The sequence below is a fragment of the Tachyglossus aculeatus genome, chromosome 2 (assembly GCF_015852505.1).
Source record: "Tachyglossus aculeatus isolate mTacAcu1 chromosome 2, mTacAcu1.pri, whole genome shotgun sequence".
Lineage (NCBI taxonomy): Eukaryota > Metazoa > Chordata > Mammalia > Monotremata > Tachyglossidae > Tachyglossus > Tachyglossus aculeatus.
Window position 1 is genome coordinate 138,260,163 of NC_052067.1, and position 17,538 is coordinate 138,277,700.

A 17,538-nucleotide genomic window follows, 5' to 3' on the forward strand; every position below is an offset into this window, starting at 1 on the left:
GCCGAGCTCTGCTCTAAGAGCCCGGGTAATAATAATCATAATGATAATGGTATTTGTTAAGCGCTTAATATGTGCCAAGCACTGTTCTAAGCGCTGGGGGAGATACGAGGTCATCAGGTTGTCCCACGTGGGGCTCTGTCCCCATCCCCATTTTACAGAAGAGGTAACTGAGGCGCAGAGAAGTGAAGTGACTTGCCCAAGGTTACACTGCAGATAAGTGGCGGAGCTGGGATTAGAACCCACGACCTCTGACTCCCAAGCTTGGGCTTTTGCCACTGAGCCACACTGCTTCTCTTTTGAGCGCTTACCGTGTGCGGAGCACTGTACTAGGCGCTTGGAAAGTACAGTTCAGCAACAAAGAGAGACCATCCCTGCCCACAGTGTGCTCACAGTCTATAAGGGGGGGGAGACAAACATCAAAACAAGTAAGCGGGTATCAACATAAGTAGAATTATAGATAGATACACATCATTAATTATAAATAAATAGAATTATTGATATGTACAAATAGACATAAGTGCTTTGGGGCGGGGAAGGGGGCCAAGAGCACAGGGAGCAAGTTGGGGCGATGGGGAGGGGAGGGGGAGCTGAGGAAAAAAGGGGGGCTTAGTGTGGGAAGGCCTCCTGGAGGAGGTGAGCCTTCAGTAATAATAATAATAATAATGATGGCATTTATTAAGCGCTTACTATGTGCAAAACACTGTTCTAAGCGCTGGGGAGGTTACAAGGTGATCAGGTTGTCCCACGTGGGGCTCACAGTCTTAATCCCCATTTTCCAGATGAGGTAACTGGGGCCCAGAGAAGTTAAGTGACTTGCCCAAAGTCACACAGTTGGCAGAGCCGGGGTTTGAACCCATGACCTCTGACTCCAAAGCCCGTGCTCTTTTCCACTGAGACACGCTGCGTCTCTGAGGGCTTTGAAGGGGTAAAGAGTGGCAGATTTGAGGAGGGAGGGCATTCTAGGCCAGCACATTGCCAGGCACTGTATTCATTCTTTCAGTCGTATTTATTGAGCGATTACTGTGTGCAGAGCACTGTACTAAGCACTTGGGAAGTACAAGTTGGCAACATATAGAGATGGTCCCTACCCAACAGTGGGCTCACAGTTTAGAAGGGGGAGACAGAGAACAAAACAAAACATATTAACAAAATAAAATAAATAGAATATGTACAAGTAAAATAGAGTAATAAATCCATACAAACATATATATATACAGGTGCTGTGGGGAAGGGAAGGAGGGGAAGAGGAAGGAGGGGGCTCAGTCTGGGAAGGCCACCTGGAGGAGATGAGCTCTCAGTAGGGCCTGTACTAAGCGCTGGGGTGGTTACAAGCTAATCATTCTTTGTCGTATTTATTAAGCACTTCCTGTGTACTAAGTGCTTACTATGTGCCAGGTACTATATTAAGCCCTGGGTGGATCCAAGCTAATCATTCATTTAATCAACTTTATTGAGTACTAAGAGCTTATGTGCCAGACACCATATTAAGCGCTGGGGTGGACACAAGCTAATGATTCATCCAGTCGTATTTATTCATTCATTCCATATTTATGGAGCGCTTACTGTGTGCAGAGCACTGTACTAAGCGCCTGGGAAATACAGATTGGCACTGAGCACTTACTGTGTGCACAGCACTGTACTAAGCACTTGGGAAAGTACAATACAGCAATAAACAGTGGGGAGGCAGACATCAATACATATAAAGTGACAGTAATGTACGTAAGTAATCAGTCAATCATATTTATTGAGCGCTTACTGTGTGCAGAGCACTGTACTAAGCGCTTAAGTACTGTGGGGCTAGGATGGAGGAAGAGCGAACAGCAAGTTGGGGCGATGCAGAAGGAAATGGGAGATGAGGAAAAGTGGGGCTTAATCTGGGAAGGCCTCTTGGAGGAGATGGGCCTTCAATAAGCCTTTGAAGGGGGGAAGATAAATTGTCAGATTTAAGGAGAGAGGGTGTTCCAGGTCAGAGAGAGGAGATTGAGGCCCAGTGAGGAGGTTAGTGGCGGCAGAGGAGCGGAGGAGGGTGCGGGCTGGGCTGTAGAAGGACAGAAGGGAGGGGAGGTAGGAGGGGGCGAGGGGATGGACAGCCTTGAAGCCGAGAGTGAGGAGTTTTTACTTCATGCGAAGGTTAATGGGCAACCGCTGGAGATTTTGCGGGGAGTGACATGTCTTGAACGTTTTTGTAGAAAAATGATCCAAGTAGCAGAGTGAAGTCCCTGTCCCACGTGGGGCTCACAGTCTTCACCCCCATTTTACAGATGAGGTCACTGAGGCACAGAGAAGTGAAGTGGCTTGCCCAAGGCCACCCGTGACCTTCTGACGCCAGGCTTGTGCTCTATCCACTATGCCATTACCCTGGCTACTCCTGGATGGGAAATGGCCCTACTGAGAGCTCACCTACTCCAGGAGGCCTTCCCAGACTGAGCCCCTTCCTTCTTCTCCCCCTCGTTCCTCTCTCCATCCCCCCATCTTACCTCCTTCCCTTCCCCACTGCACCTGTATATATGTATATATGTTTGTACATATTTGTTACTCTATTTTACTTGTACATATCTATTCTATTTATTTTATTTTGTTAGTTGTTTGGTTTTGTTCTCTGTCTCCCCCTTTTAGACTGTGAGCCCACTGTTGGGTAGGGACTGTCTCTATATGTTGCCAACTTGTACTTCCCAAGCGCTTAGTACAGTGCTCTGCACACAGTAAGCGCTCAATAAATACGATTGATGACGATTGATGATGATGATGATGTTGCTTCTGTTTGGAGTAATACCACCCCAACACACACATCTGTGAATAGTAATAATTATGGTACTTGAGCACTTACCATGTGCCAAGCACTCTTCTAAGCTGCTCAGTTAATCAGGTTGGACACAGTCCCTGTCCCACATGGGGCCCACAATCTTAACCCCCCTTTTACAGACGAGAGAACAGCTGAATGATCGATTGTACTCTCCATTTATTTATTCCGATTGGCCCATTTGTAAATATTTTGATGTCGGTCCACCCCCTAGACTGGAAATTCCTTGTGGGAAGGAAATGTGTCTTGTGAGGCTGTTCTTTCCCAAGAGCTAAGCCCAGCGGTCCCTCAAATATTACTATTGATATATCCCCACACCGTAGGTCCATTATATACAAGGAGCGTGCCTGCTAGTTCCGTTGTATTGCACTCTCCAAAATGCTTAGTCCATTGTTCTGCATATAGTAAGCACTGAATAAATGATATACGATTGACATTAATAGTAAATGATGCTGTCAGCATAGTAGTGATACTACCAAATTCATTCATTCGTTCAATTGTATTTATTGAGCGCTTACTGTGTGCAGAGCACTGTACTAAGTGCTTGGGAAGTACAAGTCGGCAGAATAAAGAAGGTACCAAGTGTACCGTCCCTGCTCATTCACCTTCCCAGAACCCAAACCAGATTAATTAGAAGGTTTAATTCAGCATTCCCTCCCCTAAATTTCTTAAATGTGATCCTTAAATCTCAAGTCTCAATACTCTCTAGACTAAGATTCTCGTTCTTCAACCCCGCTGTAGAATAACCTTCCAAGAAGTTGACAAGCTGACTGAAAGTCGCTGATAATGCTAATTAGGAAGGATGGATGCTTACTTAAGTCATTCACTTTGTTTCCAGTCTTTTCATTGTCAGATATTGATTGATCAGGTGCAGTTTGGGGTTAGAAATGGAGATGAAATACCTAGAAATATGAAAGTTGGTGATTTTTGTAAGTAGTGATCTTCAGAGTAGCCTGTCGTTTTCTCTTGCACAGAAATCGAAATGCCGGGGTTTATTTGTGTGAGGGTGAAACTTTGAGTTGAAGTTTCTTTGAGGAGAGAAAAAATAAATAGCAATAGACTTGGTCATTGGGTGAAGAGGAAACGTTAATGATGAGTCATGGTGGTAGTGAATTCTCAACATACTTGTTTACTTCCCCATCATACTGAAACGAGGTATGAAAAATTCCGTCCAAATTGCATGACTTATTTTTTAGTGCTGGGGGAGGTAAGGTTGAGTGGATAGTAATGGTAATGGGTTTTTATTGGATGCCCGCTGAATTCAGTGCACTGTACTAAGTAGTAACAGTTGACGTGTTTCCTGTGTGCAGTGCATTGTACTAAATGCTGGTAGAAAATATACAGGTGGGAATTACACACAGTCCCTGTACTTAGTGGGACTCACAGTCTAATAGCCCTTGGGAAAGTTCAACAGGAAGGAAGAGACTGATGTCAAATAGTGTGGAATCAGAATAAATAACTGATGGCAATTGAATGTATGGGCATAAATGGCATAAATGATGACAACCTTAGAAGTAGCGGGCAGACTGATAAAAATTGGGGTATTGGAACTTATTTGGGCAATACTTGCTACAGGAGGTGGGATTTTAAGGGGACTTTGAAGAGAGGAGGAGGTTTTAGGTTCGGCAGATTTATTGTGAAGCTTGAAGAACAGAAAGGGACAAGAGGCAGCTCAGATAAGACCCCGCTACAGTTATGAAGTAAAAAGAACTGTAGAATGGAGAACCTCGAAGCCAATGGTGAGGAATTTTTTTCCAGTATTTTTTTATAGGGTATTCGTTAAAGACTTATTATGGAGCAGGCAATATATTGAGTGCTGAGATAGATATAAGCTGATCAGGTTGGACAGAGACCACGTCCAACCTGGGGCTCACGGTCTTAATCCCCATTTTACAGATGAGGTAACTGAGGCACAGAGAAGCTAAGTGACTTTCCCGAGGTCACCCAGCAAACAAGTGGCGGAGGCAGCTATAGAACCCTTCTGACCTTCAGACCAAGCTGCTTCTCCAGTTGAGCACTAGAAGCCAAATCAACAGTTGTTGAGCCAGCCTGGTATGTGGAAGTGAGTCACAGTTTTGTCACTTCTCTGCTAGGTATGAATGAGTCAGTGTGTCACTTTGCTCTAGTTTTAGGTGACGAGGCAAAAACTGGGAACACAAACAGCCAGTTGAGTTCAGTTGGCCAAGGAAAAGAGTCGACTGAAATGAAGCCTCCAAGGAAGCTTGTGAATGGTAGCAGACGCGCCCTTTTGGCATACCCTGCCTCAGTTGATAGTTTATTTTAGGTTAAAGTTAAATTCATTCATTCATTGTCGTATTTATTGAGCGCTTACTGTGCGCAGAGCACTGTACTAAGTGCTTGGGAAGTCCAAGTTGGCAACAGATAGAGACGGTCCAACAACGGGCTCACAGTCTAGAAGGGGGAAAAAGACACCAAAACAAAACTCATTTGACGATAACCTTCATCTGTATCTAGAATATGCATTTGGGGTTTTGCTGGGTATAGACCGTAAGCGGCAAACTCCTTGTGGGCTGGGATTTTGTCTGTTGCATTTCACTTTCCCAAGTGCTTAGTACAGTGCTCTGCACACTATAAGCACTCAATAAAATGCCATTGATTATATGATATGGATTTATGCCTGGCACATTGGGATCCCTCAATTAACAAATAATTTTCTTGGTTCAGGGAGCCACCAAATAGCTTAGTTTAAGAAAAGCTTTCTGGAGCCAGAGTTGCTGAGGTTTACAGAAGTGGGAGGTGAGCTAATTATAAAGAGGACCTAACAAGTATCCTCATTTACAGAGTGTAAACTCCTTGTGGGTAGCAAATGCGTCACTCCCTATTCTGTACATCCCAAGTGCCCTTTAAATTCACCACACCAAGTGGGCCCTCAGCCAGTTGCTACTCCTACTCCTTAAATCGTGAGGGAAACAAGAAAGGAATATAGATTTTCTTCGGACAAATTTCCCCGAGACTGAGACTGTACAAATTGGACTTTCTAGGACCATATTAAGGTAAGGCTGCAAAAAAGTTTGTGAGGCTAAGAGCTTTTAAAGAAAAAACCTTTAATGATCATGGTATTTGTTAAGTGCTTACTGTGTGTCAAATACTGTACTAAGCGCTGGGGTAGAGATAAGATAGCTTGGCTTCAGTGGAAAGAGGGAATCAGTGGACCTGGGTTCTAATCTCAGCTCTGCCACTTGTCTGCTGTGTGAACTTGGGCAAGTCCCTGTGCCTCAGTTTCCTACTGTAAAATGGGGATTCATTACCTGTTCTCCCTCCTACTCGGACTGCGAGCTCCGATGGGGGAGCAGGGTCGTGTCCAACCCGATCTACCCAATCTTTTATCTATCCTAGCACTTAGTGCAGTCCTTGGCACATAGTAATCACTTAACAAATACCATAATCATAGTTATCATCCCATTTTTGTATAACATTTTTGTATAACTTTTACCAAAAAAAGTTTGGAAAGCTTGTCCTGTCATGCATACTCACCCCTTTTAATTTCCATTTTCATGGGCTGTGAAATGTTTGAATATATAATTACGAAAGGATGTACTGTGTTTGGAGTCCTGTATCTCTTTTTAAAGGATGATGGTAGAGTCGAATTTATCATTTGGCTGAACTCTAATGTGGAAGCTAGTCATTCAATTTAGCACACCCTCTGAGGAGCTGGAAATTTGTTTTATATCTGAGGTAATCATATAATCTTCACAGCATCCTAGTAAGTTAATTAAGGGTAGTAAGTGTTGCCCCTGAAATATCATTGGGGAAATCAAGTCTCCAAAGAAGAGATGGTTTCCTGGTTGGTTTCAAATGAGTGAACGCCATTCACATATTTCAAAAGCCAACGTCTGGGTATGCAAGGAAGCACTCAGAATTAACTCGCACTCTCCCAAGCACTTAGTAGAGCCTAATAAATACCACTGATTGATTGAAAGCTTGGCTCCACACTGCGGGAGGAAGGAGAGGCTGACATCAGGATGGAAGCAACTTTGGTATAAGCAATCAGTTGGGGTTATGGAAAGCAAATTATCTGAGTTCTCAACCAGAGAGAGAAAGTGAGATTTGAAAATCAAAAGGCGACCTCCTGAAATTCAGCCATCATCAAGAGGCAGAACTAAATCAGATTCAGTACTTGAATCAGATGAGATTAAGGTTTTATAGCTGTGGAATTGATTACTATTAATAGAGTCCATTTGAAATGCAGTGTGGATGGAGGAATAAATGGGCATATCTGCCATTAATTTTTCTTTGGAGGATTGTGAACTCTTTGTTAAACTTAACAAAAGTGGAGAGAAATATAACAGAATTATGAAGAGTAAGGTAATGCCAGCCACACGTTGGTGGCAATGATTTGTAGGCAGGGGGGAGCTCAGGATTAACTGTTAAAAAAGAAAGGAAATTGCAACAATGGAAGCAGTCCAACTAAGTACCCTTATCTACAGGTTCTTCTGTGAATTTCCAAGAATTACTTTTTTTTCCTTTCCTAGAAAGGGGAATTGAGGCCTAATGGTTGTAACGAAGGCTATGAAATGGCTGAATGATGCATGACTAAGGAAAAGCATTCAGTTTAGAACAGACATCAGACCCAAAGAATGACTGACAGTCAAGGAAGTAAACTGTGAAGCTCAAAGATTATGGTGCTTTGGTGAAATATAGAATTTGAGTTAAATTTACCCGGGGTCGGGTGGGGAGAAATCTCATAATTGCAGGCGTATTAATTAATGAGTTGAACTAGCTGTAATTTAATCCCCCCCCCCCCCTTTAAGCACTTGAAATTTAATTGGGTGAGGTGGATGAGAACATCTACATATGTGAGATTGTAGAAGCAGCGTGGATTAGTGGCAAGAGCCCAGGCTTGGGAGTCAGAGGATGTGGGTTCTAATCCCGCCTCCTCCACTTGTCTGCTCTGTGACTTTGGGCAAGCCACTTAACTTCTCTGTGCCCCAATTACCTCATCTGTGAAATGGGAATTAAGACTGTGAGCCCCACGTGGGACAACCTGATTACCTTGTATCTACCCCGGTGCTTAGAACAGGGCTTGGCACATAGTAAGTGTGTAACAAATACCATAATTACTATTAATTATTATTGTAGAGCATTGTTTCCTCTTCTGGGGACCAAAATAATAATAGTAATGTTGGTATTTGTTAAGCATTTACTATGTGCCAAGCACTGTTCTAAGCTCTGGGGTAGATACAAGGTAATCAGGTTGTCCCACATGGGGCTCACAGTCTTCATCCCCATTTTACACATGAGGGAACTGAGGCACAGAAGTTAAGTGACTTGCACAAGGTCACACAGCTGACAAGTGGCAGAGCCGGGATTAGAACCCACGACCTCTGACTCCCAAACCCGGGCTCTTTCCCCTGAGCCACACTGAGAAGCAGCAGTGTATGACCTCTTTCCTCTTATTGGGGTTGTAAGAAGGCAAGAGTTGCTGAAAAGCATTGAGAGAAGAGTCAGGAATTGGTGGTTGTTGTTATAGTCCAGGAGAGAGGCTACTGTTATAAAGATTCTGTGATCCTAGTAGTAATAATAATTATTCATTCACTCATTCCATCTTATTTATTGAGCGTTTACTGTGTGTAGAGCCTGTACTAAGCACTTGGAAAGGACAAATTCGGTAACAGAGACAATCCCTACCCAACAACAGGCTCACAGTCTATAAGGGGGAGACAGACAACAAAACAAAACAAGTAGGCAGGCGTCAATACCATCAAAATAGATAACTAGAATTATAGATATACACATCCTTAATAAAATAGAGTAATAAATATGTACAAATGTACACAAGTGCTGTGGGGAGGAGAAGGGGGTAGGGCAGAGTGAGGGAGTAGGGGTGATGGGGAGGGGAGAAGGAGCAGAGGAAAAGGGGGGGCTCAGTCTGGGCAGTCCTTCTGGAGGAGGTGAGCTCTCAGGGCTTTGAAGGGAGGAAGAGAGCTACTTTGGCAGATGTGTGGAGGGAGGGCATTCCAGGCCAGGGGGAGGACGTGGGCCGAGGGTCGGCGGTGGGACAGGCGAGAACAGGACACAGTGAGGAGGTTAGCGGCACCAGAGGAGCGGAATATGTGGGCTGGGCTGTAGAAGGAGAGAAGGGAGGTGAGGTAGGAGGGGGCAGGGTGATGGGGAGCCTTGAAGCCAATAGTGAGAAGTTTTTGCTTCATGCCAAGGTTGATAGGCAACCACTGGAGATTTTTGAGGAGGGGAGTGACATGCCCAAAACGTTTCTGTACAAAGATAATCCGGGCAGCCCCGTGAAGTATTGACTGAAGCGGGGAGTGACAGGAGGATGGGAGATCAGAAAGGTGGCTGATGCAGTAATCCAGTCCGGATAGGATGAGTGATTGTACTAACGTGGAAGCAGTTTGGATGGAGAGGAAAGGGCTGATCTTGGCAATGTTGTGAAGGTGAGACCGGCCGGGTTTGGTGACAGATTGGATATGTGGGGTGAATGAGAGAGCGGAGTTGAGGATGACTCCAAGGTTGCTTGTGAGATGGGAAGGATGGTAATGCCGTCCACAGTAATTGGTTTGGGTTTGGGTGGGAAGATTAATCAATCATTGGTACCTGTAGAGCACTTACTGTATGCAGAACACTTTACCAAGCTGTGTGACCATGGGCAAGTGACTTCTGTGGGCCTCAGTTCCCTCATCTGTAAAATGGGGGTGCACTACCTGTTCTTCCTTCCTACTCACAGTGTGAGCCCCATGTGGAACCTGATGATCCTGCATCTACCCCAGCGCTTAATAACACAGATATTTAGTAAGCGCTTGGAAGAGTGCAATATAATAGAGTAGGTGAACATGATCTGAGGATCTTATCAGAAACTGATATTAAAACAAATAGCAGGTAGATATGGACCTATGTGCTCTGGGATGAAAGTCAAAATGCTTAAGGGTTACAGACCCTAATGCATAGGTGATGCAGAAGGAAGGGCCTCTTGGGGGAGATAGGATTTTTAGTGGAGCTTTGAAGATTAGGAGAGTGGTGGTCTGTTGGGTATCAATGGGGAAGGAGTTACAGTCCAGAGGGAGGATGTGGGCAGGGGGTCATTGTGGAGAAAAATGAGATCAAGGTACAGTGAGTACCTCGTAGATGAGCATTAGAGGAGTGAAGTGTATGGCTTGGGTTATAGTAAGAGATCCGGGAGCCCGGGTAGGAGGGAGAGAGCTGATTAAGTGCTTTAAAGACAAGAGTAAGGAATTTCTATTTGATGCAGAAGTGGATACTGGAGGCTCCTGAGGATGGGGGGAGACATGGACTGTGGATTTGTTTTTGTTTCGTTTTTTGAAAAACGATTTGATCAGCCTGGTGAAGTGTGGGCTGGAGAAGGAAGAGATGGGAGGCAGGGAAGTCACCGAGGAGAATGATGCAGTAGTCTAGATGGGATATAAGTGCTTGGATCAATATGATAGCTGTTTGGAGAGGAAGGGGCAGATTCTAGAGATGTTCTAAAGGTAAAACTGACGGGATTTGGTGGCGGACTGGTAGTGCGGATTGAATGAGAGAAGCGGGTCGATGATGCCAAGGTTATGGGCTTGTGAGGCGGAGGAGTTTATTGCCTAAAATGATGGCAGAAGTCTTGGGGAGGTCAGGGTTTGGGTGGGAAGATTAATTCTGTTGTGGACATTAAATTTGAGGTATCAGCAGGATACCCAAGAAGAGGTGTACACATAGATAACTCTATCTATGTGTCCAGTTTGTGTACTTGTATGACCCTACTCGTGCTGTTACCAGTTGCATATGCTTTTTCTACTGATCCCACTCCCATTTCCCCCATTAGGTTGTTAGCACCCAGAGTCAGGGTTTGGGTGGGAAGATTAATTCTGTTGTGGACATTAAATTTGAGGTATCAGCAGGATATCCAAGAAGAGGTGTACATATAGATAACTCTATCTATGTGTCCAATTTGTGTACTTGTATGACCCTACTCATGCTGTTACCAGTTGCATATGCTTTTTCTACTGATCCCACTCCCATTTCCCCCATTAGGTTGTTAGCACCCAGAGTGCTTTGTTCAGTGCTCTGCTCACAGAGGACACTCAAAAAATACTATGAATTGATATTATTGTAGTAATTACTCGTTTCCTTTAACGCAGATGTTTGTCCCAGTGACAGTAAACAAATTTCTAACTGATGGCAAGGAAAAGGTTCTCCTAGAAATTGCGTATCTTTGTGCCAATCAGAAATGTAGGTGATTTTTATGCAGTGAGGCGCTATCTTTCCCCGCCATCCACTGTTGAGCTTCCCTCTGAGGGATCCCATATTAGCAGCTGAATAAAACGTATTAAACAGGTATAGATCCTACCCTCTACGAGGTAGCTTTTTAAATGGAAGGTTTTCACTTATTCAGAAATTTAGGACCAGTAAGCAGGTCCTCAAAAGGCTAGTGAAGTTGGGGTTGGGGGGAGGGGGGTTGTCTTCAATATCTCTGACCTTTCAGGAAAAGAAAAGGAACTTCTAGGCTGTCAGTTATATTTATGTAGCGCCTACTGTATGCCTAGCAGTCTATTCATTAAGCCCTTGGGAGAGGACAAGAGAGTTATATTATATTATCATTATTATTACTAATAATATTTAAATGCTTACTATGTGTCAAGTACCAATCTAAATACAGGGTTAGATACAAGTAAACCAAGTCGGACACAGTCCTTATCCCTCATGGTCTAAGTAGGAGGGGGAACAGATATTGGATCCCCATTTAGTTGTTCCCTGCCGTCAGGAGTTGACAGTCCAGTGAGTGGAGACATCAATGCAAATTTTAGCTAGGAGAAAGGAAAATAGTATAATAATTAGTATGATAATTTTGGTACTTGTTAAGCAGTTACTATGTGCCAAGCCCTGTTCTAAGTGCTGATGTAGATGCAAGTTAGCCAGTCAGGTTGGACACAGTCCTTGTCCCATATAGGGCTCACACACTTATTCCCCATTTTGTAGATGAGGTAACTGAGGCCCAGAGAAGTGAAGTGACTTGCCCAAGGTCACACAGCAGACTTGGGGCAGAGCTAGGACTTTTGACTCCCAGGCCACTGAGTCATGCTGCTTATAAAATAAAGATAAGTGCCTCCTTGCAGCCAGGGATTATGAGTACTTAAATGCTTGGGCAGCCCTGATGTGACCATTAAACTGGGTGGGATGGGGGGAGGGCCTCTTGGAGGAGGTGTTATTTCAGAAGGGCAGTGAACATAGGGAGAACAGAGGTCTTCTGGATGTGAAGATTGAAAACCAGTAGTCAAAAGTTTCAGTTCTTTGTGGAGAGGACTAGGTATTTTGGGGAAGTGGGAGATATGTGCAACGAGAAGCAGCGTGATCTAGTGGGTAGAGTTAGAGGACCTGTGTTCTAATTCCGCCTTTGCAAGATAGCAGAGATAGCAAGGCCATCAAGATAGATTGGGTAATCATCCTAGGGGTGATAGCCAATGAGCTCCTCAAAGGAGCGAGTGTAAATTGTGACGAGAAGGACACAGAACGATGCCTAGAAAGGCACCTTCAATTTGAGAATGGGCAGTAGAGGAAAAGGCAGAGAATGATTGGCCCGAGAGGTGGTCCAGCAGAAATATTTGTTTTGCAGATTAAAAAGACCTTTTTTAAAAAATTTATTAATAGCCCGAACTCACTCAGCAGTTTGATCATGTTTTCTTCCCCCATACTCCCTCCCTTGCCATTTACTTAGTATTTTGGCTGCACAGTCAATCCTTTAACGTGACAGAGTATACCAGCCTGGCTTAGTGGAAAGAGTACGGTCTTGAGAGAGGTTGTGGGTTCTAATCCTGGCTCCACCATTTGTCAGCTTTGCAACTGTGGACAAGTCATTTAACTTCTCAGTGCCTCGGTTCCACCACTTGGCATCTGTGTGACTTTGGGCAAGTCATTTAACTTCTCTGCGCCTCAGTTACCTCATCTGTAAAATGTGAATTAAGATTGTGAGCCCCACATGGGACAGCCTGATTACGTTGTATCTACCCCAGTGCTTAGAACAGTTCTTGGCACATAGTAAGCGTTTAACAAATGCAATCATTATTATTAATTATCATTACCAAAAACCAACAGTCCTGTCGCGGAGTGAGCCAAACAGCAGATACTTTCGGCCCCATGTATTGTATTGTCTAGTAAGAAGATGTCTGCTAAAGTGAGTCAAGTTTAACTGTTAACATGGGTTCATTTGAGACGAGTAAACCACTTGTGTTCTCCCCAGCATCGAGAAGCTCTGAATCACTGTGAAAGATGTTTAATAAATCATTTGGAACCCCTTTTGGGGGTGGCACCGGTGGCTTTGGGACAACGTCAACGTTTGGTCAGAGTGAGTAATCCGAGTGGGGAACCGTGAGGGGACTGGCTGGCTGGCTCTTCTCTCGACACGTCCGGTGGGGTTGGAGTGTGTGATCCTAGCAGGGAACGTGCCGGGAGCTGTCCGCCTGGGAGAACAAACGGCCCTAACACACCAGATCAGATGATTTGCACTTGGACCAGTAGTCCGTGAACTGAAATGACGAATTCATTCCTTTGTTAAAGAATTTTAAAGATGAAAATCTCTTGAATTTATGAAATATGCCCCAGGGACTTCTAAGAAGGAAAGTTCATATTTTGTACTAATTTCTAGTCTTTTTGAAGAGTCTATTGTCAGTTTTTTTGGTTTTTTTCTAATGTGGTAGGTATAACTTGGCCGCTCTGGAAGCTAAGCTTTCCTTAGAGTAGAAAAGGCAGAGAATCTATTTTAAAACCTAAGTCTCAGCGGGTCCCTATCCTGGGGTAAAAATACTTACATAGTTATTGGATTCGGATCTTTGCTTAAATAACTAAATCAGGCACATGTGGATAAAAAGGAAAAAGGTCTTTTTCCTTCCAACTTAATTAGCCTGAGAGGGGCCCATAATCTGTGGTTTAATTTTGACTTCATTTTAGGTAATAAAACCACAGTTCCGTAAAGCCTCCTGTTGGGGTGGCAGATGAGGGATGATATCCATGAGCAAAATATCAGTGATGGGAGGAGCCCTGGGGCTTTCGGCTCTCAGAGCAGAGCAGTAGTGGCTAAGACTGTATTTTGCTTTACAGATGCTGGCTTTGGGACCACAAGTGGAGGGGCATTTGGGACATCTGCTTTTGGTTCCAACAACAATACTGGAGGCCTCTTTGGGAACACACAGACCAAGCCAGGTATGAATTTTATGGTGTGCACAGCTGCTCTGTCCGTAACCACAGGAAACAGTACAGGAAATCGTCTCGTGGAAGAAATATTCGGCTGAGCTCCAATTCCCTTTTTGCTTGTGTTCTCAGGAGGACTGTTTGGTTCGAACACGTTCAGCCAGCCAGCCACCTCCTCTACGAGTACCGGCTTTGGGTTCGGGACATCAACCGGGACCTCGAACAGTTTGTTCGGGGCCGCCAGTACTGGAGCGAGTCTCTTTTCCTCTCAAAACAATGCCTTTGCCCAGAATAAGCCTGCCGGTTTTGGAAGTAAGTAGAAAAATGTTGGGGTTTCAGACCTAGTGACTTGCTTAAACCAAGGATTATGCAGCAGGTACAAGTGTCGCCGAAAGGGAGGACTGACTATTGTCTGACTCTGTGATGCCAGCCCCAAGCCGGACTGCGGCTGGGGAGGATACAATTTCCAGATCTCATTTTCCATCTTCCTTCGTCAGGATCCCAAAAAATGACTATAGCCCAAAAGTCCTGGGAGAGCGAGACATAACCATATTTGGAGCCTGTCTTTTCCCCATTGCTGTGCTAGAGTTGAGTTCACCTTGAAGTCCTCCCTTTTGGTTTGTTTTGCTATCCCGCTGAGTGGGGCAGAGAAAGTCAAATAAAGCGTCTCAACCTACACCTTTCTCTTCCACCCACCACTGTCCAGCAGATGGTAGGCAGCAGAAAGAGGGCTTGGAGAGCTTCATTTGCAGGGAATTTTATCTTGTCCTCTTCCAAGTACTTATACAGTGTTCTGCTCACAGTAATCGCTCAAAAAATGCAATGGATTGCCCAGTCGAGAGGGATCTGCTTGATAAGCCCTCCAGACTTCAGGATTTGCACTCCAAGCCTGAGCCAGGCAGGCTTCCGTGGCTCAGAGGACAGAGGGCATGCTTCTAGAATGGTGGTTAAAGATGGAGTCTGTTAATTAGGCTTTGCCTCAGCAGAGGGAATGGGACCTTCTCCAAAACTCACATTTTAACCCAACTTTATTGTCAGTGTTCCACCAATCTACCTTCCTTCTTGTGAGAACTCCAATCTGTCTGTTCCCCTAGAGCCTGCAGGGGTTTGTATTGGGCTACAGATGGGCCTGGGTCATACCAAGACCTCTGTCTTGGACTTCCTCTAATCCTGACCTCTTCAAACCGGTTGAGTCTTCGCAAGCACTTTAGCTGTTCCTAAACTGCCCTTTGGCACAGTTTCTGTGAGCATGCACAGATCAGCGCTGCAGTTATTATCCAGTGGCAAGCCCTGTTCACCTAGGAGTAAGCTTAGACCGGAATGAATTTGGAATAAGGCATAATTCCATATCGTGGAGTAATTTAAAATAGGAGATGTATGTTTGAAAAAGAAACTCCCTCGTTTGACTTGTATTTTTCTAGGATCTCCCTTAAGTGATCCTCTTTTTTTCCCCCCACCTCGGTAAGATTTTCTCTTGGAAAGAGTAAGTATTCTTAGTTTCCTTGCATCACTCATATATATGGGTAATCATTCAGGATGCCGATATCTCTCATTCATCTGTCCTCCGTCCTGCGTGAAGGCTGCAGATATGGTTCTTGTCCATGGCGACCATTTAGTAGAGTTGTGCCATTATCCACTTGCTCAGTGGCCATGAGTGTAGGAGGCAAATAAAGGGGTCTTCCAGGCTTCCCTCCCAGGCCCATGGGAGGTTTAAGAAAAGAATATGAAGACAGCATTCTTAAGTCTGTATTTGTGTGTATGTGTGGTGGGGGGAGGGTATTTACCCCATCTTGTAAGCCACAAACCACTGTTCTGACTTTTCAAGACTTTACCATCTGGCCACTAACCTTTTTCCTTCTGGTTTATAGATTTTGGAACCAGCACTAGCAGCGGAGGTCTCTTTGGAACCACAAATACTACATCCAACCCTTTTGGTGGGACTTCTGGCTCACTCTTTGGGCCAAGTAGTTTTACAGCGGCTCCAACTGGGACGACCATTAAATTTAACGTAAGTGTTTTTGGTTTCTGTTTTCAAAATGCCAGGATCTTTAAAAAAAAAAAAAAACAAACACCCTGGGACCTTTCTTTCAAATTGCTTTTTCAAAGAACCATAGCCTAACTTAACAAATACCATAGAAACAAAACAAAAAAATATGTTGGAGGGGTGCTGCCGAGAAATAGCTCATTGAATTTAGATCCAGAATGTCACTGGGGAAGGGGGAAGGAACTTCCTTCCTGAGCACCTTTCTAGAGTGAAGGCCTCTTTAGGAGGTCTTTGGGCTAATATTCTGTGGCAGTTGAAAAGTAAAAAGCGTGGTCAGTAAAAGATACCTTGACCCCTTTCTTTGTGGGGGAGTTTTTGGTTGAGTTGAGGAGTAGAGCCTTAAGCTGTGCATGCCCTTGAGTGGATGACCAGCCTTTGGTGACTAGAACTTGGCTGATGCTCAGAATTCTCCAAAGATTTTTGCCTGATGGAGATTTGTTGCAAAAGTAGTACTTAGGTGGCCCTAAGGAATTTGCTACAGGAAATGAAGAAATTCTCAGGCAAGGCAATAAAGATAGTGAATTCCAAGTAGAGAGGCCAATTTAATGTCCATGAAAATAGCTTGCATTTCCTTGAAAAGCAGAAGGGCTGATAAAATACACAAAATCAGTACGTTTTTGGCTTAATCTCTTGAATTCACGCTCTTGTTCTTTTGACAGTGGTCGACATGCACAGAGCTTTCTACTATGTCAGCAGTTAAAATTGCTGATGGAATAAGGGAAGGAACAGGAAAGAGAAATCGGAAGTAGTAGCACAATTCTGTGCAGTCAGTGGGTTCCAAAAATTCATCTTCCCCACCCATGATGTTTAAGCGAGCTTATCAATAGCAAAATTTAGATATTTGAGGTGAAATGATTCTGAATGTATGCAGTGTCTCAAAAGTCGTGAGACAGTAGCTGAGAAATCTTGCCAACATGGTTCCATGTGGTTCCACAGTTTGCCTTGACTTAAAGAGTCCAGGGTACCGAAGATCACAAATGACAGCTGAGACCCCTCTGTGATCTGTAGAGTATAAACACTGGAAGCTGATATCAGTGCTAGGTCTGTGCAAACCTGAAGACCAAAGAAGCAAGTTAAAAATCGTATACATAAAAGATTGTCTCTAACCCTTTTTTTCTTGCAGGCTCCAACTGGCACCGATTCTATGGTAAAAGGTGGAGTTAGCACTAATATCAATACTAAGCATCAGTGTATCACTGCTATGAAAGAATATGAAAGCAAGTCCCTAGAGGTAAATGCCATCTTCACCTTGCCCTTTAGCTTTGGAAGGTGGTGACCTTTATGTTAACCAGGATCTCTTATGTGTATTTACTCTGGTTTCCAACGCATTCCAAGTGAGTAGGAAGAGCCTGGGTAGAATTTTAGAGGAGGGGAGGAGAGTGAGGAGGATGGTCTTGAAGCGTATGATTCAGTGGGTTGAGGAAAGAGGTTGGTGCGGTGAGCAAGTTGACTTGGCTGGAGTGAAGAAGACATGAGCAGTTTGAGGGGGCAATTGGAGAGTCTTTAATCTTCTATTTCACTGAAGAAGCCATGCCTGGCCTCTGAG

The 17,538-nt window shown here is 44.2% G+C and overlaps 1 protein-coding gene across 2 annotated transcripts in view; it reads left to right on the top strand.

Annotated features, from left to right (window-relative positions):
* The window catches only part of NUP98 (nucleoporin 98 and 96 precursor), a 61,054-nt gene that overhangs the window by 5,910 nt on the left and 37,606 nt on the right, over positions 1–17,538 (top strand). For both annotated transcript variants that reach the window (XM_038765754.1, XM_038765763.1), the window contains exons 2-6: positions 13,002–13,106; positions 13,859–13,960; positions 14,081–14,260; positions 15,817–15,956; positions 17,116–17,223. In XM_038765754.1, the coding sequence (XP_038621682.1) occupies positions 13,031–13,106; positions 13,859–13,960; positions 14,081–14,260; positions 15,817–15,956; positions 17,116–17,223 (606 nt within the window). In that variant the 5' untranslated portion in view covers positions 13,002–13,030. The remainder of the gene's footprint in view (positions 1–13,001; positions 13,107–13,858; positions 13,961–14,080; positions 14,261–15,816; positions 15,957–17,115; positions 17,224–17,538) is intronic.